This window comes from Tachypleus tridentatus, chromosome 9 (genome assembly GCF_004210375.1).
Source record: "Tachypleus tridentatus isolate NWPU-2018 chromosome 9, ASM421037v1, whole genome shotgun sequence".
NCBI lineage: Eukaryota > Metazoa > Arthropoda > Merostomata > Xiphosura > Limulidae > Tachypleus > Tachypleus tridentatus.
The window spans coordinates 87027567-87048804 of NC_134833.1; the positions used below are offsets into that span (position 1 = coordinate 87027567).

The 21238-nt window shown below is 33.4% G+C and overlaps 1 protein-coding gene across 10 annotated transcripts in view; it reads right to left on the bottom strand.

Moving 5' to 3' along the window:
• The window catches only part of LOC143225684 (uncharacterized), a 102920-nt gene that overhangs the window by 61572 nt on the left and 20110 nt on the right, over positions 1 to 21238 (bottom strand). For all 10 annotated transcript variants that reach the window (XR_013013982.1, XR_013013983.1, XM_076455536.1 and 7 more), the window contains one exon: positions 834 to 898. Coding sequence is in view for 8 of the 10 variants with exons in the window: in XM_076455536.1 (XP_076311651.1) it covers positions 834 to 898 (65 nt within the window). In the remaining 2 variants the exon portion in view is untranslated. The remainder of the gene's footprint in view (positions 1 to 833; positions 899 to 21238) is intronic.

A 21238-nucleotide genomic window follows, 5' to 3' on the forward strand; every position in this document is an offset into this window, starting at 1 on the left:
ATTCGTAATTGTGTTACACGTTTCAGCAACAAAGATACGATAACGATGCCATAAAACAGACTACAAAAAATCTGATATTTTCAATCTGAAATTATCCGAAGATTGTTTTTATAATTATTCAAAAGTTTCTCGTACTTCACTCAGAATTATGAGGAAAAGTGACTACATCAAAATGAAAGAAATTAAACTACTTGCAGAGACGTCAGTGATGTCACAGTTGTCAAAATACACCCAATAATCAACTGCCTTTCGTACCGGAAGTACTGTGTAATTTCCGTGATGAGCTGTTACATTTCAGGAAATGAGTTTCGTTTATACACTTACCATTACTCTCTATGCACTTATTATGATTTAAGTGAACTACACCTCTGATTATGCTCAGTAAGTGATATTAAAGGAAACTTAGTTAATGTTATTAATAAAAATTAAATGTTCCTTAAAAAGTCCCTATTTTTGATGTAAAAGCAGCAAACTGTAATAGTTCACTATACAAAAGTGTTCTCACTCAAGATAAATTTTTAAATTTTCACTTGCTTCAGAAACAACAACGAAAACTTCTATTCTTAAAAAAACACACCAGCATACCCAAAGTTAATAGAACTATGTTAAATAGCATATCGAACAGAAATTAAAGATACTATATTTTGGCTAAAACTTTGGTTGTAAAAAAAAATAAAGGCTATGCCAATTACCTTACAATCCACTAACGACTAAATATTGTGTTTTGAGTCATGTTCTTTTAGAATTTTTACGCAGGTTACAAAAGCCTGATAAACTACGTGGGGAGGCTATAGCATAGACTGTTCTGAAAAGTTATGTTCATACGATCTTACCTATGTGTATAGAGATACTTGTCTTCCTTGGTACGATTCTTGTATGTCACTTTCATTGCTTCTTCCTAGAATAAAATATACATTTGTGTAAGACCGCCACTTACACATACATACATACACACACTATAAAGGCATAGAACAGTTAGTTAAAATAAAGAGAGAATTTTTCTAAGTTATATTCTGATTTCATTGTACCAGATTAATCAAACTAACACAAAATGGTTTTACTGAGTTTGAACCTAGATGTGTGATCTAACTATCATAACGCTGAAATGAATTCTTTCTTGATCAGTCGAGAATAATTTCATTTTCGTTTACATTTTTTTTATGTTTACACTAAATATTTCTCGATAATACATAAACAATATATACATTATTTTACGCTATGATATGCCAAAATAGCCAATAGATATAAACAATCGTAAAACAGGATAAATAGTGTAAAAGCCAGTGTCAAAAAATAAGTCAGAGAAACTGGGAATTGTCGTGAAAAGAAATGTGTAAAGGTAACACTTTCATGTGACGTTTTATGCGATGCAATGAACATACATTAAACAAACAGTGGATGAATCATTTCTAAATTATCTAGTGCTGAAATGTTGAACATGTTTCTAAGTTATTATCGTTATTATATCTAAACCGATTCTACGCTACAAGGTGTTCATTAGAACAGTTGATAACCACCAGTTGCTGTGACGGTTTGGTTTGTTTTGAATTTCGTGCAAAACTACTCGAGGGCTATCTGCGCTAGCCGTCCCTAATTTAGTAGTGTAAGACTAGAGGGAAGGTAGCTAGCCATCACCACCCACCGCCAACTCTTGGGCTACTCTTTTACCAACGAATAGTAGGATTGACTGTTACATTATAACGCCTCCACGGCTGGAAGGGCGAGCATGTTTGGTGTGACGGGGATTTGAACCCGCGAACAATAAACAATTAAATATTTATGAATCAGCCAGGTGTTAATTATTGTTAGTTCCATAACAGACCTTTGCCCCCCCCCAAAAAAATAGAATCAAAGCTGCTTCTCTCATTAAATCGCATGTACCACACAGTTTTAATTTTTTTGGTTGTTATTAAACACAAAACTACACGATGTGTTGTGCTCTCACGAGTATCTAAACCTTGTTTTAGCGTTATAAGCAGCCGAACCAGTAATGAGCGTCTTATGAAGATGGAACTAACAGCAAAGAAAGTCCCAGAAAGATCAAAGTTTCTGATAATTTACTTTTACCAAAAATGCGTTATTTTGTTACACAAATAACTTAAATAGATAGAAAAGATAAAATATTAAAATTCACAAACAAACAACGTTTCATAGAGCACAATTTAAATAATTATTTTAACCAATTAATGGTTGTAAAAGTCACATTACATGTTTCAATGTGGTTTCATGTCATTTTCAGGAGTGTGCAAAACAGTTACTGTGTTCTATACGGGCCTGGCATGGCCTAACGCGTTAAGGCGTGCGCTTCGTAATCTGAGAGTCGCAGGTTCGCGCCCGAGTCGCGCCAAACATGCTCGCCCTCCCAGCCGTGGGGGCGTTATAATGTGACGGTCAATCCCACTTTTCGTTGGTAAAAGAGTAGCCCAAGAGTTGGCGGTTGGTGGTGATGACTAGCTGCCTTCCCTCTAGTCTTACACTGCTAAATTAGGGACGGCTAGCGAAGATAGCCCTAAGCTTTGTGTGAAATTCCAAAACAAACAAACAAACAAAGTGTTCTATATATGTATCTATTCTATTAGACCCTGCACGGCCAGGTGGTTAAGGCACTCGACTCGTAATCTGAAGGTCGCGGGTTTGAATCGTTGTCAGAACAAATATGCGCGCCCTTTTAGCCATGTGGGCGTTATAATGTGAAGGTCAATTCCATTATTTGTTGGTAAAAATATAGTCCAAGAGCTGGCGGTGGGTGGTGATGGTTAGATGCCTTTTCTCTATTCTTACAGTGCAAAACTAGGAACGGCTAGCGCAGATAGCCCTCGTGTAGCTTTGCGCGAAATACAACACAAACAAACGTATTCTATTGTTGAAATACGAAAAAAAGCAAAAACAATTTGATCTTATATAAGGATGAAGGGTTAAAAAACAAAAAGTATACAGATGGCGCGATCTTTTTTTAAAAATAATAAACTAGCGTCATATGACCATGGAATTTGTAGTTATACACTTATCATCATTTGTTAAGCACATTTCCTTGATTTTTAACCTTTACCTTTCCTTTTCTGCTGACCATCTGGAAGTTTTATATACAAATATTTTAATCGCTTCTAACTGAACGCCAAAATCCGGCGAAATATTTGCCTCTTTGTTTAGTATTTTGCGCAAAGCTACACGAGGGCTATCTGCATTAGCCGTCTCTAATTTAGCAGTGTAAGACTAGAGGGAAAGCAGCTAGTCATCACCGCCTACAATCAATTCTTGGGCTACTCTTTTACCAACAAATAGTGAAGTTAACTGTAACTTTATAAAGCACCCACGGCTGAAAGGGTGAGCATGTTTGGTGTGACGAGGATTCGAACCCGCGATCCTCAGATTACAAGAATGACCGGCGAAATATTGGAAACAAACAGACCTATGTTGTTTATGTTTATGTGTTTTTTCTATATAAAAATGAATATGAAAATAAGATATGCAATTAGTTTTATATTTATAAAAAAGCTACATGCTCTTCATGGTGTCTGTTGAAACATTTACCATATAACAACAAAAAAGTAAATTGTTTTACTTTGATAGTTTTAGTATTTGTAAAATTATATAGAAATGTTTTGTATAGCCGCGTTTAAGATAGTACAAATCTTGTGGCTGTTATTTCACGAACCTAAAAATAAATATTGAATAATTCATATTTGAGTTTTTATTGTACTCAACAGGTGGCGCGAGTTCAGAGGGAGCTCTTTCACAACTCAGCGAGGTGTTTAAAAATAATAAATGAGTTTTCCCATTAAGATGAACGTTCTGATAAATTTGCTCTCGCACATCAATCTAATAAAAATACCTAGGTTTTCAGACGTGCAGTGCGTATAATTAACTTATAAGTTTTGAAATACCTGAAACTTCACTATTATTAAATAAATCAACACGTCATTTAATAAAGCTTTTACTTTTACTAAAACAACAACAAAAAAAAAATTTGATGAGTAAACTGGAACAGGCGCCAGCTTCCTGTCGCAGAAAAAACACAGTGCAAACGACGACGTTACGAAAGTCTTCCGTCTTTAGCCTACATACATTGACCTGAAGACGAAAGACTTTCGAAGCGTTGTCCTTTCCGCTCGTATTTTTGCTTCTTTTGGCGCTTGCCACCCATTCATTTACTTATAAATGCTCCGCCTAAAAAAATTTAGAAAAGAAAACGTAGATTTTTTGCGTTGGCTATATAAGGAAATAACACATTTTGGTTTGATTTCCTTTGACTTAACACCCAAATAACAGTTTTAGGTTTGTTTGAAAAAGCACATTATGAGGTTTGTATACCACTGATCTAACATTAAAATACAATATTTCATATTTGGTTTCTAATGGTTTAACATTGAAATAATACACTGTGGGTTTTTTGCCGATTAAAACAAATAATTTATTTGCCACTGATAGAATAAAAGTAATACATCATGTGATTCGTCTGACATTAAAATAAAAATAAATTTTACACTTGTTTTTTAAGTGCTCTAACATGGAAATACTGCATTGTAGATTTATTTACCAGTAATCTAACAGATAAACAACACATTGTATATACATTTACTAGTTATCTAATACGGAAATTATATACTGTAGATTTATTTACCAGTAATCTAACAGATAAACAACACATTGTATATACATTTACTAGTTATCTAATACGGAAATTATATAATGTAGATTTATTTACCAGTGGTCTGACACAGAAATAAAACATTGTGAAATTATTTATCAATAAACTAGCATGGAAATCTTGTTCTATAAAGTTTATGTACTCTTTTCTCCACCAAGAGAAATGTCGCAGTCATACAGTGTCTTTCAGTATACAACATAAAAACTAATAGTTTCATTGAGCTAGCTGATACACTGAGAATTGGGTGCATTCTGTGTTTTACAGAGGAAGTGTGTGCACGACATGTTATCGGTTTGCTCGCTTGACTTTTATAAATTGACTAGGATTTTTTGTATAATAAAAATGAAAAAGTCCGTCCACTATACTTCGGGTTGTTCTCCACTGTTGTAACGGGTTTTTTCCTTTTTACCTTTTACTTTGTAGTATACTCAAAAAACGCCAGAATACACTCAAGTTGAAATCATTGCAGTATTGTGTTGTCTTTTTTACCTTAACACATTACAAAAAGTTTGGTTGTTTAGAATTAAGTATAAAGCTATACAATGAACTATCTATGTTCTGTTCACCACGGCTATCGAAACCCGATTTCTAGCAGTAGAAATCCACAGACATTCTGCCACTAGGTGGACATTAAAAAGGGTAAATGTATCTGTTTCTTTTCGTTTTAATAATCTTGAAAAAAGTTTTTTGCATATGTATACAAAGTGAAAAACACATCAAATTTGTAACTTTGTTTAAATCGTTTACTGCCCATTTCTTTTGTTTGTATTGTTTCATTGTTTTCCCATATAAATTACGAAATGTTTTTCTTGCTTTCATTATAACCTATAGCTTTTATTTTTTACCTTTGTTTTTCTCATTGATTACGGTTTCTTAGGCAGTTATTAAACACAAATCTATAAAATAGGCGATCTGTGCTCTGCCCATTAGGTATTGAAACACGATTTTTAGAGTTATCAAGCCCTCAGAATTACCATTGAGCCACCGCGAGACCATTGCTGAGGAGAATCAATCGAAAGAGGTTAAAGGTTACAAGACGTGTAGTGCCCATATTATGTATACAATAATAAACTGTCTTCGTCTCTTGTTTTAGATAATGTTTGTTTTTTTAAATGTTTCGGTTTATCATTCTTCGTTATGAAATTTGTATTACTTGTTTAAACTTTTTTTCACTTTTCCTATAAATTTGGCTTGTTGTGAGTTCCGCGCAAAGTTACACGAGAGATATCTGCGCTAGCCGTCCCTAACTTAGCAGTGTAAGACTAGAGTAGACGGAAGGCACCACCCACTGTCACTGTTGGGTTACCAACAAATAGTGGAATTGGCTGAAACATTGTAACGCCCCACGACTGAAAGGAAGAGCATCTTTGATGTGACGGGGATTTGAACCCACGACCCTCAAATTACGAGTCGAGTACCTTAACCATCTGGCCATGCCGGGTCTTTTCCTATAAATATTACGAAATAGTGTTTGTGTTGTTGCTTATTATTTATTGTTTTGTTACATATGTCAGTTTTCTCTTTTCTTAAGTATAACGTGCTCTTGTTTTCCATGCCATTTCTCGTGTTTAATTACAACCTACTACTCCTGTTTATACACTTCACTTCTTTTACATAACACTCTAAACTATTGTTCATCGTTTTTCTACTTATTTTCTACATAACCCAAATATTTTGACTATGTTGTTTTATTACTTTTTTATTTAAGTTATTGTGTTTTTAAAACACCTTTGACACTTATGTTTCCTCCAGTAGGAGCTTACGGACTTAATGGTAAACACACAGATAGTTCAAAGCTACTTTGCTCCAAAACAAACAAGACAGTTATCTAGTTATACCAAAACCTAATAAAGTGTATATTAATAGTCTGTACAGACTTCAAATTCAGTTGCAGGTGTGAAGTTAATGATAACATCAACTCTTTTATATCTTTATAATGATGTGTATGTGCGAACAGCAAGAGTTATGGAACCGTTTTGAGCTTTCTTTATTATATCATACAGACTTACATTTTTCTATTTCATATCTGTATTTCGTTTACGTTTGTTACAAAACCTGGCTCATATACTGTCAGATATAAAATACTGTTTAGTGAAGATAGTATTATTAATTCATTTATTTTATATTTGCAATTCTTTAATGTCGATACTATCGAACGTTCTATTTACAATCTATTGATGTCGAAGCTATAGCGATTTCAAGAGGGCCTAAGTGATTGACGTATAAATAGCTGCGAGCAGACGAGCGGAAACAAAGAGTATAAGTAAAGTCCCGTAAAGAGAAGTTCGGTCACAGAAAGAACTAGAAAACGTAAAGTTAACCGTTGTGGGTGTATGTGGCCTAACGGTTGACTTGTTAGAATTAGACTAAAACAGTTGGAAAGAGATAAGGAGAATAATTTGTAATGTCAGAGGTTGTTCTAAATTAAATGAACCCGTCTGGGTGGACTTTGACGATTATTGGAAGTTCAGGATACAACTGCGGTAACTCACGTGACAGCGTAATTAATTATACATGGATACTATTGCGATAAAAATACAGAAAAATAGCTTGGCTTGTTAAATGAATTCAAAATAATTGAATTGACCAATGTGGACTTTTGACAAGACGAAGGGAAGTGTATAGTATTTATGTTACAACGATGATCCTCATAGTGCAAATAATTTTTGTATATACGTTTAACTTGTTTCAAATATATATACATATTTATTACCTTAAAAACAAGTTGAGCGCGTGCTGTTTGTTTATCGCCAAAAAGTGACAGACACCTAGTATAGAAGAATCCTTAGCCCAATACACCATATATTTACTATATATACTACTAAAAAGTAGTTTTTGACGTATACATATTATAAATTTTTGGTGCTGCACCTATTTATTTTAAAAATATACGTATAATGTATTTGCTTTTAATTTTCAAATGTACAAAAAATATCAAAGATCAAACATGTCTGAGTATTTTCTTGAAACAAACGAAAACCATTTTGATAGTAACTGTTGTTTATGTTCGTAATTAAAAGAGATCCGTGAAAATATGTACGTGCATATTGAAAACTTTTGTAACGAGAATTTTTTTGTTTGATTCAGAATTCACATGCAAAGTCATAGAAAGAGCTATCTGTGCAAAACCGCCTCTAATTCTGAGTTAATATGTTAGATATAAAGCAACCAATTAACATTACCCACCGCCAACTCTTGCCTGACCATATAGCACCCAAGAAACCAAAGAAATTGTATTATTGCGGCAACGGGTTGCGAAGTGGGAACTTTCATATTCATAGTATTAACATGCTGACCGCTAGGTATGCCACCCTAGGCTACAAAAGGGCTGAAGTAAAGCAGTTAACAAAAGTTTCACGAAAACTTATATAAGTAAATGCACAGACGGGACGGGTTTATATACATATGTATGTATCTGAGCTGTGTATTACAACAGATCTTTGTATTTCTTATATTGTGAGTAAATCTACTCAAACAGAAGCTGAATTATTCATATTAGTCGATACTTCATGTTTTCATAGTTTCTAACCGCAGCCATAACTGCTCATAGATTGACACTGAAGTTTCTTTAAGTACGAACTTTCAACTCATAGCTTCATCTCTTGACCGATTTGAGATTTAATTACAGCTACAGTCATTGATGATTCCCTTTTGTTCTTCTTTTTTCATCCCAATTCTTTATTTTTAAGTCTATTATTGTAAACTATTTTTGTTATGTAAGTCTTTCTGTAAAAAAAAAGAAGATTTTAACCACCTAGTAATTAGCACCGGTAGCAATAAGAGCACTCACCTGATGAAATGGGGCTGGATGGTGGTAGTAACTGTTTTTGTAATTTGCTTGCTACTCGTAAAGATGACTATTTATTATTAATTGAAATCATTATTGTAGAAATTTAGAAGTTTTTTTTTTTCTGGCAGAAACTATGGCATAATGACAGCAAGCAAATAATCAAATAAAATCATAGTAGGAATATTCAGTATACAAGTAAAAAAGATAAATTATGAAATTTTGTTTGCTACGTGACTTAGAAAGTCTATCTCGTATTAATGAGAAACATCTACGTACGGAAGAGGATAGATAGTCCTCTTTACATTAATGCGACGTTTCTAAATGCCGGTCAGCTATAGAACTGACTTACATGAGTTGCTATGGATACTAGACAAAACAGTTAACATTTAAAATAATTGGCATGTCTGGACACCGTTAGAACTCGTTATATTTGTCACGTGTATATTTCATTAAAATAACTGAAAGACTTCACAGAAGTACAGATTAAAATAATATAAATGGTGGTACGTGAGTCAAACTCAACGGTTAATAAAAAAGACGTTTTACATCACACTCTTCGAGAAAGCATTACTCCAATATATACATCCTGCGTGAAATATTACTCAGCTACAAATACTAAACAAACATTAATAAACAACACTTTTTCCGAGGAAATACAATTACGGAAAACGCTCTATCCTTAAGAAAAAATTGTCATCACCACCCACCGCCAACTCTTGTACTATTCTTTTACCAATGAATAGTGGGATTGACCGTGGTTAAGATGTTAAGGCACTCGACTCGTAATCCGAGTGTCGCAGGTTTGAATCCTCGTCTCACCAAACACGCTTGCCCTTTCAGCTGTGAGGATCAATCCCACTATTCGTTGGCAATAAAGTAGCCTAAAAATTGGCAGTGGGTGGTGATGACTAGCTGCCTTCCCTCTAGTCTTACACTGTTAAATTAGGGATGGCTAGCGCAGATAGCCCTCGTGCAGCTTTGCTCGAAATTCAAAACAAATCAAAGTACGTTGTTTCTTTAAATACCAGATAAAGTATCCAGAATTAGAAAAAAAACAGCAAACAGAAATATTTCGAAGGTGCTATTTTATGACCTTCGTGTAGAAATTACATAGGATGGTAATATACTCGAGAAATATTTCCGCTCTAGAATATCTACTTTTTACACTCCTAACAAACATAAAACACCAGTGACATCAGGACAGTGTTTGAAAATAAAGCTAAGATTGATGTCCTTCACTTTGTTACCTTTTTTCATATATACATCAACCGTATTAGACATAAAGGTGTTTACAGGAGTACTTGAAAACGTTTGACATAAATATTTCGAGAGAGCAGCTTGCTTAAGGAGCAAGTCACAACAGCAAGTCAGTTTTCTACCAAACCTTACCGCTTGGAGCGCTGCGGTTAAACTTTCTCGATTATACGGACTTTCTTAGATATATATATATATATATATGGTGTAGTAGCGAAAATCCGCTGTAAATAATTCAGTCAAAAACGTATTAAATGGTCCTCTATTCGCTATTAGCTTGTAAATACAAGTAAAAACTGATTATGTTGAATTATATGATGCATATTAAATGCGAGTAGTTATTTGTATTTAACTGGTTGCGAGCCACAAACACTTACTGTCGAAGTTTACATGCCCTTTGCTTGTATTTTCCTTATTCTAACTTTTTCACGTAAACTAATTAATCTAGCTTTCTTGTAGTCATTTTGTATCCGATCGATAAATCCTGGTGTGTTTGTAAATAATTTACACGTTTAGCCAAACCAGCTTGCTTAGGTGCACCTTTATTTAATAAAACTATACGTAAAGTAAACAACAAAGCAGTAATGGTATTTATAATAGTAATTAGCGTATAAAAAACTTATGAGCGTTCATTATGACACGTTGTACGTTTCAAACAAAGAAACTAAAAAATAAAAAAATAAATCCCGTAATAAAGCAAAAGTAGCTGAAAGGTGTTTAAGCAGTCAATGAAACAAACCCAAGTTAAAGTATCATGATAAAATACAATAATTGCAAAGTTGCAATGAAGACAAACTTACTTATGCAGAAACTTCTGAATGGGTGTTCACAAAATGGTAAGTATTTAGTAATGTGCATACGTATTTTAGACCTAAATAAGCCGAGAATGCTCATATAAATTGTATTTGGTGTAATATTCTTCAATATATATATAAGAAATTGAATGTGGATTAAGTGTTGCTTGTATGAAATGCTTTCAAAAGTGAAAAAAACCAAAAACTGAAGATGAAAAACGAAGCTAATCGTCACGTGATAATAACAACATTATGCTATCGTATACTATTACTCGTTCCACTGAAAAGTTTGACTATGCAAATAACAGGTAAGGTGATTCTGAACAGAAAAGCCAATATGCAGTTCAGACGTCTCGGACAAAGGCCTTTTCAACAATATGAGATTTGTAGCGTTCAATCGAAACACTTGCAAGAAAAGTTACGAACAGATAATGGTTTGGTTTGTTTTGAATTTTGTGCAAAGCTACACGGGGGCTATATGCTTTAGCCGTCCCTAATTTTGCAGTGTAAGACTAGAGGGAAGGCAGCTAGTCATCACCATCCACCGCCAACTCTTGAGCTACTCTTTTACCAGCGAATAGTGGGATTGATCGTAACATTATAACGTCCCTACGACTGAAATGGCAAGCATGTTTGGTGGGACGGACAGGCAAACACAAGAGTGTTATTTATATAGTTACATGTTTAATTTCCTTTTGTAATAAGTTTATATTTGATTTTGCTTATTCGTAAAAAAAGTTGACCTCGTTGGCCGTACCTTACTTTGTTTTTGAGATGCATTAAGTATCAACTTTATTAAGGCTTCATACTAACGTTTTCATAATACTTCACTTATTTGCATATACGAAATAGAGCAATCATTAAAATGCGTTAGATAACTTTTTGGAGCTTATTACTACGTAGGTGTAATTATATTACTATTAATTTACATTATGATAGGGAAGAGCAAGTACCTCCCAGAATTTCAAAGGGGTGTGATACAAGGTAACACTAAGCAGAAATGTTGCTATTAAAGAAGCAATGCAAATAGAACACTGGTGTCACAATGGAAAAACTGTAGTCACCAACCACTGATGACAAAAAGGGAGAAACAACGATTGAACATACATGTAAAGTGTAGCAGATGTCAGATAATGTCTAAATCACCTAAACCCTTCCACTGTAGTTGGAATGCAACAGCTATAACCGCACCACATCAAGAACATTCCACAAATTGTTACAGTATAAAAGACAACCAATCAGAAAGTATTCAACATCAGAAAAAGAGGAACATATGACTTTTGTGGTGTTTAGAGCGCAAACTCCAGACTAAAAAACAATGAGTAATTGTAAGTGTGTAATGTGGTTTTATGAGTCGTGTTTCGACCTTAATTTGTGCTGAATGTGAAGTATAAATACGTATAAAGACATAAAATAGTTATCCCTAATACATTGCTGAAGATGGTGTAATGGAGTGAGAAATGTTCTCGTTGCTGGGATTGGGTTTTTTACTTCTTTCAAAGACCGAGTATCATCTGAAGTGATTTAACATTGTTTCCAACCATGTTCATATAGTTCGACAATATAACCGATATATAAGTGAAAATATTTTCCATATCAAAGATATAATATATATTGTAACTCATTATATCATGTAGGACCCAAATAAAAATATTCTTTGAGAAAATGGTATTGATTCTTTATTGCATAAAATAACATAACATTATTAGAGGGCTCACGACAGCAACTAGCTTCGAAACCAACAAGAGTCAACGCTTTCATTTGTTAAATGAAGACGCTCCAGTTACGAAAATGAGCTTTCCGACCCAAAATAATCAACGTTAACAAGATCATAAACAGATATTTGATGATGCCAAAGGCTCACACATCTGATAACGGTAACAGTTTAGTTAATATAAACTGGAGTAAAAGCTGGAATTACAGTTATCCAAGTTGAACGTATAGTTTCAAATCTACTTCGATCTTTGCGCACCAAACCTGTTTCAATGTGCAATTGCAAGTAACACTAGTATGGTTAATCTCCTAAGAACTCTAAAATACCATATTCAAAACAGACATGCTGAACTTAATCGTTGTTTTCAAATGTAAGTTAATTTCTGTAACGTTAGGTCCGTTACATTAAAATTCAAATAAGTAAAATAAAACACATGAATAAAGTACACATGCTTTATGAAATATTTTGAACATGTTTTATAATGCACAAAACGTTCCTAGTAAAAATGACAAATATCATTTTAAAATAAAAAATCTTAAGTTTGGATGAGAATATTGCAAAAAAAGAAGAGCTGAAAGCGCTTCAAAATAGTCTAACGTTATGAATATTATATAACAGTAACAGAAACATGAGAAATTACAGAAACCGTAATGGTCCATATATCTTAATATTGTAATTACTGATGCTACAGTAATAAGTAATTCGACAGTTGGGACACACCAGGAAATATTATTTAAATATTTGAAGTTCAATGTGTATGAAAAAAGAATATAACTATGGAGGCATTATTATAGATTAACTGAGGAAAATGAGACTATATTACTATTATATAACAATCACTCAAAAACGACAATAATATTAAACCATTATGTACGGTGACCAGAAAAACAGACATCTGACCATTATTGTGAGGAGACGCAGAAACTTTATACTATACCATTCTTGTAGAGCAATATGTTAACTTTAGATGATTATTGTAAATATAGTAACATTGTAACTAACATTAGCCTAGTATTGTACTGTACATAGTAATGGGCATATATCATTATTAGTAATAACATGGCAACCAATATTAAGCCATTAGTGACTAGATAAATAGACGTTAAACCATTATAGGAAAATTCGTTAATATTACATTAAACTGTTATTTCAAAGTGACTTAGGAAAATCATATTAAAGTTCTACAATAATTAGGTGCATTAAACTGATATGTTACAGTTTTTGCATATTAATACTTTACAATTATTTGTTAGGAATTAGCAGCTCTTAGGTTTACACCTGAGCCACCAGGACAATTCACACTAGTCTCTAATGTTTACGATATAACTATAATTGAACAAAACAAGGAACATGAACGCGTATCTTTGTTCAAATGCTTATTTTCAGCTGTACTTTTAATTGTAAAGTAGAGAATAATTCTACCCATTGTTTTGATTTGTAAACTAGTATGTGTTGTTTGTAATTAAAGTACCATCGACGACAGGCTAATATCGATATTTATCAACGCCCTTACCTTCTGTTAAAAATGAAAACCTTACGTAGTTTAGGGATGTTGGTTGATGTACAAATTTCGTGATTACGACTAGTTGTTAAACAACTTCACTCGTCCAAGAAGCTTGGTAAAGATATTTTTATTAGTGCTGAAAAAGAGAAGTAAGAACAGAAAATAAACTAGCGAGCGAACAACTTTCACAATGGTATATCTGTTACTGTTGGTACCTAGTTTTATAAGACATGAGCCTCACTTCTGTGATGTCATCATATTGTATAACTAGTAGTACCAATGTGTTCTAAGTGGCAAAACGTACGAACATGTCTTAATTTTACATCCATTCTTCACAGACTGGTGAGCTGAGATTTGTTCCTAACAAATTTGTGGAAATCATTCATTGATCCTTATCTCTTTTCCTGAAATTTGAACAACTCATATTTTAGCAAAACCAATAATTAAAGCTCGTGCATGACGTCAAATCATTTCTAAACCCTATGTTTAATTTAAACCTAACGGAGAGGAGAGGCAACGTATGAAACAAAAACGTAGACCCTGACTATTATGTTGTGTAATGTAGACCCTGACTATTATGTTGTGTAATGTAGACCCTGACTATTATGTTGTGTAATATGTGAGGTGGTTTGGTGGACCTTTCGTTAACAGGTTCTCTCAGCTAGAGAAAAACTGAACTTTCTTGGCCTTCATCAACTACATTTTAATTTATACAGTAGGAGGGACACCAATTACTTCAGGTTTTAGCTGGTTGAACTTTGATTAAACCTTGTATTATACTTTAACAAACTATAAAAAGCTAATTTATTCCTATCTTTTGGTGTGGATTATTTTACTTTCTTTTACTACTATGTTCTAGTTATTATGCGAAAGCAGTGTATTAATGTTGGAAAATGAAAACTATCTATTCCTGTAGAAATATATGTATATATACAAGCTGAAATAAATCTTATCACAAACAAATATGGCATCTTCATAAGTTGATATTAAACGTGACAATAACATATAGGCTTAGGGAACATATTTTGTGATCGACGTAGAATAACGACTTGTCAGTGAAGAACATCTACACATTGTGCGGAGTACGGAATATTTGCAAACATTTACTGTTTTGTACAATAAAAACTTATCACGCGCTAATCGTAAGAATCGGTGCTAACAACCGTCAGCAGACAAACTCTCACGTCAGCAAATACTATAAATGATACAATATCTTGCAACAAAAATGATAAATTGAATAGAAGCGGCACGAAACGCTGTGTGATAGGTTCCCTACTTTTCGCTCTCTTCGATGCGCTATAAATCTGTGTAATAGTGAGATGCATGGCTGAATCTTAATAAAGTGATACTGTAAACACAACGAGCACTTAACGTAAGTGTGATAAAAGTAAGTTTATGTTCGACTTATATTATCAAACAAACCACAAAACCCACTTATTTATATTTCTGTACAATGGATATTGCCACCCACTGGCACAGTGGTATGGCTGCGGACTTATACTACTAAAAAAACCGAGTTTCGATGACTGCTGTGGGGAGAATACAGATAGCCCACTGAGTAGCTTTGTGCTTAATAACAAAAAAACAAATATACAATGTATATTATCAAATAGAAATATTTTTTTACTAATAATCCGGAGTCTTGGAAAAACAAAACAGTTTGACAAATAAAGAGACGTAAATGTTAAGAACCCATTGAAACGGACATCTGACCATCATCTTATGTAACACATATAAACAAGTTTTTCTTGTTGCTTTAAGAGAGATAAGTTAGCATGCGCATACACACATAGTTATCGTCAAGTAAAAACAATACTAGGTTTAAGAGTACGTTTTAAGATTAAAGATATTTTATTAAATAATGCCTCTATTCAAGCACTCTGAGGTTTGAATGTGAACGTTTGTTTTTTGATTTTATTTTAGCTATGTGTATAAATTATTCTGCCTTACAGTTAAATTGTGTTTTTAAATACAATTAACAAGTGAACAGGAATGAGAACTCATCGATTACCAGTTCTATTTTTTACTGACCACACTCAGTGAAACAGTCTCACCAATAATACCTCATTTAGCTGCAATCTTCAGAAAACAAATGTTGTGAAATGGATTGGTTTGTTTTGAATTTCGCGCAAAGCTACACGAGGGCTGTCTGCGCTAGCCGTCCTTAATTTTGCAGTATAAGAATAGAGGGTTTGTTTGTTTTGAATTTCGAGCAAAGCTACACAAGGGGTAACTGCGATAGCCGTCCCTAATTTAGCAGTGTAAGACTAGAGGGAAGGCAGCTAATCATCACCACCCACCGCCAACTCTTGGGCTACTCTTTTACAAACGAATAGTGGGATTGACCGTCGCATTATAACGTCTCCATAGTTAAAAGAGCGAGCATGTTTGGTGTAACGGGGATTCGAACCTGCGCCCCTCGGATCACGAGTCAAGTGCCTTAACCACCTGGCCATGCATGGCTTATGAAATGGAAAGTTGTCTGATTCAATCAATACGGTCTTTGCATTTGAAATGCATACATTTCATCAACCTAAGGAGGAGATTATGGGGGATCTTCCATTTTTCAGACATTCAAATGCAATCTTTAAGGTTTCCAACACAGCGTTAATAAATCATCCAGCAATAAAACGTAAATATTTGTATACGTTCAATCTATCTAATGGCTCTGCCACACCATTACAAAACTGCCGCGTTACACTGAGCATACTGTTAACCTTTTGTCTTCTGGACACGAACCTGTTGATCAGCGAAACAGACAAGAAACACAGACGTAGTTGTAAATACTACGATGCTCTCTGGTGACGCTGTTAATCTCGAACTAAGCGAGTTAATTGCGTTGCTGAATCATGCATGTTCAGTCGTAAGTAGGACGTTTGAAGTCGACTTTTACCACTTAATCAATAGTAAGTACTCTAGCTGCTTTCTTAAAAAAATTATATTGTTTATTCCTAACAACGATCGCTGTACAATATAGTTGACCCTACGTAATCATATTGAAATTGCTTAAAGTAAAAAACAGCAATTTCTCCAACAGTGGATCTGAATACTTCAATATGACTTTCATTTGTTTGTGTGTTTGTCCAGCCCTCAGTTTTAGCAGTTCTTTTAGAAACCTTCACCAGTCACCAGCAGACAATACTGTTATCCAACTATATGGAAACGATCACCAAAACAGCAAATAATGAAATCTGAATATGAACCCTAAGTCTGCCTCTCTTGGGTTCAGATACTACTCGTATGAAAATATACGAAACAACAGAGAATTCTACAACAAAAACGTAAAACGTTCATATAAGTAATAATTTATACATATACATTGCAATTGCACTTAGATGTAGGTTTTATATTATGTTAACTCTTTGTCTCTCTAAATGCTGTTCATTAGCTAAAATTCTATTAAAACACATCTGTGATTCAAAGGCTATCGTTAAATCCAGGGATACTCCCAGTCTATAATTCAGCAGAAACAAACACGATAAACCCAGGAAAACTTCTATTCTGTATAACTCAGAAGGAAACAAGCACGATAATTTAGCAGGAGAAGAGCATGCGCACAAATATGTACGTATCATAAATAAAAGTGATTTATGTTTACTTTGTATAAACTAAATATTGTATCTTACAAACAGTTAACTTTGATAAAAAGAACAACACCAGTAGTTAAAACTTCATGAAAATATAAATAAAACTGTTTAAACACTTAACGTAAAATTACATAAAAAGTTGCTAACATTTCTGGTAATAAACAGCTGAACCAGTTGCTAACATATACTGATGAACACGGTACTGTTGACATATAATAAACAACTGAACCAGTTTTTGACACCTATTAGTGAGCACAGTTAACTGCTTAGAAATACCACAAGAAAAGTAAACTTGTTATCTAAAGACCTCGAATTTAGAGAAACTCCAATGTGCTAAGTATAATTAATATCTAATAAGATATACCAAGAGATGTCGTGAAATAAATATATTTCGCGAAGAAACACCAACAATAAAAACACATAAAATATAAAACTAGCTTCATGTGCTCAAGAAACAAGATAAACTGAGACACGTATATCGATGATCCACATTATGAGAGACTTTTACAAATAAGAGCAACGTTCCATGGAACTCTTCGTCTATATCTTCCATAGACGCCTTGTTATGTGAAAGAACACTCCACAGTACTTGTTTTTAATTAGGTTTCTTTACGAAAATATATAGGACACTATTACATCAAAGATGTGATTTGTTTCGTTCTTACAAATATTTCGTCAGTAACCGCCCTATTACCCCATTGACGACAACTGTTAAAATATTTCGAATATACAATCAAAAGCAATATAATACGCGACAAAATGACAGAGGTGTAAAAGCGAGTTAGAATCAACAACTTATTAATAAAACATTTAAATAACATAGTTTATCTCAAAACTGACAAGTGTCGCAAAAAAGTACTGTAAATGGTAACAGTTAAACTATGGATCACGCCAATGGAATAATTTTAAGATATGAGCACACTGTGAAAATATTGAAATCGTTTATTTGACTGTACGTATTATAAGATGTGACTATCGCATGTTCAAATGTGTTTTCTGTGTTTGGTAGAGCTGTAGTTTATTGTTACATATTACTCACAGTTGCAAATCTGTCACCTCATTTCATTGACAGACGTTTTAACTAAATCTTAGTAAAACAAAAAACTATTTCAGAAGAAGAGGACCAGGGATTGAGTACAAGTTTACACAGAGAGTTGTTCTTCATCTGGGGATGCTTAGTTTAGTTATTTTATAAATTTCGACTAAAGATACTGAAGGAGTATCTGTTCTAAGAGTTCCTAATTCTGAATTGATAGGTTAAAGGTAGGGCAGCTAGTTAAGAGCATCGAAATAATAGGATTTGACCTTTACTTTTATAACGCACTTACGATCCCATTTTGCAGAGCACAATTAGATAATAAGGGCAAATTATGGACCTGTAGATCCATAGTCCGGCATATTGATCACTGGATCACGCTCAATCATACATCATCTATGGTAATATTTTTATATCTAATCACCTCAATGAAGTATGATGATTTGTAAGTACATACGATGATCAAAAGTTATATATTCTGGGTGTGTGTTACATTAGAATGCTTACCGAGGCGAAGTTCTGCTATTATACAGTTTTAAAAAATATGTAAGGGGTATATTTGATGTCCAACACTATGGATAAAGCAACGAATAGCGGATAGCACAGAATAATAAACAGACAGTGAGGAATGTTAACTAGGCTGTCAAAAACATAGCAGTCGATTGCAATTAAAGTAGGGAACTTTCATGGAAATGTAAACGAGATAACAAGCGGTATTTGGTACGACACAAACGAAAGTATGTCGTCAGATTAAGTGAATCACGTTTAGGTAACTGCCTTCAAAAATACAAGCAATTTATTCTCGCATATTGGGAAAGACCTCCGAGGACTTTATGATGGTTGAATGACAAAGGTAAAAAGCATAAGTTAAACAATCGAAGTATCTTGTGAAATGATGACTCTATATGCTATCAGGCTAACGTACTGATACCACTACAGCACGAACAAATGACCAAATACCGTTTTTGTACGAATGACATGCCAATAAGGAATGGTTTGATCAAGAAATAATTCAGCTATTTGTTTAAATCAACTTGCCAGTTCTCGCACAAGTTGCAATTACAAAATAAACTCGTGCTATAACATTCTTTGATAAATTGTTTAGACAGAGTCTTCGGAAGACTTTCGAAACGTTGTTCTTTGCACTTGTGTTTTTTGTTTTGATTTTACAACAGGCAGTTGTCATCCATTTCAGTGTACTAATAATGCTATAGCATTTGCATACATTTCCAATAGACTTCAGTATTTTTGGATTGCTTCATAGGACTGTCGGAAATTATCCCCCACGCATGATGGATGAGCTTTGGAACGCATATAAAGAGGAATGTGATAATATTGACCCCAGTATCCTGAAGCGAAGGTTCGTTGAAGAGTAATAGACTATAATTAAGGCCATCACATAGGACATTATCGGATGCTGAAGAAAGGGACCTTAAGCCTAAACATTAATCTTTATACATTGACAATGGATCGCAGGCACCTATCTGTAGACACTCTTTTTTACATGTAACGAACTCAAGAGGTGTTCTGTGAAGGATATTATGGATGCATCTGAAATCGTTAATTCAGTTATCATTTCAAACATACGGAATATAACAACCAAAGACAAGGTCACTTTGTAGGAAATCATTAACCTGGTTCTAAGTAGATAGACAGCCTGACTATGCAACTAAACAAGCATGTAACTTTCACAGCTGGAGTTTTACCTTCGTACATCTGCATCCAATATTTGATCTTTGTCAGATTTTTAGGTATGCGTGGGCAGGGGTTCTTCACGGTGTATGTGATTTATTGATGATAAATTTGAACAATAAACGAACAACCCACAATCCACTTGTTTTAAAATAATATATTAAAAAAAAGTCAAACGAATACAAAACCTTGTTACACTATTAATAATCACAGTTGTATCCAAAGCTGCAAACAATTGTGTCTTTTTGTCTTTTACAACGATTAAACTACATTCACATCGTACGAGTCTCACAGAGTTAGGTAACGAAAGTTTTCATAATTATCGCTTTTAAATTAATAAAATTTAATAGTCTTATTATAAAAATAAAATAATAATTAAATATCAGAATAAAATTAATACAATTTAACAGTCTTCTTATGAAAATAAAATAATAATTAAATATCAGACTAAAATGAATAAAATTTAATACTTTTATTATGAAAATAAAATAATAATTAACTATCAGACTAAAATTAATAAAATTTAATACTCTTATTATGAAAATAAAATAATAATTAAATATCAGACTAAAATGAATAAAATTTAATACTTTTATTTTGAAAGTAACATAATAATTAAATATCGGACTAAAATGAATAAAATTTAATACTTTTATTATGAAAATAAAATAATAATTAAATATCAGACCACTAATGAATTAGATAATAACTTTAAAATAAAAGTATTGTATATCCAACACTTTTCGTTGTGAATATAAAGCGTTTGGAAAGTCGCAACTAACTAATGATCATTCTTTTGTCATGCATACACAGGATGTTTGATAAAGCCAATTGTTGATCAAGCTATATGTCGTGAATAAAGGGTATTTGGTAAACTTGCAGTCAACTGTTGAGAAATCTCTTTGTCGCGAATATAAGGTGTTTGATAAAGTAGCAGCCAACTGATGATAAATCTCTATGTCGTTAATATAGAGTGTTTGGTAAAATTCTAGAGAGCTAATTTCCACAGATTCTAAATTTAAAGTAGGTAAAATTATTATTATGACGTAAATATAATTAGTTTTTCGATCTTTATTCAATGTCAAGTTATGATACATTTCATTGTGCATATGAAACAAAGTATATCATACAACTTACGTTACTAAACAAATCTATCTGATTCATCATGTCAGGAAAACAGGTAGGTTCAAGAGGAAAAACCCCCTATAACCTGAGCGCT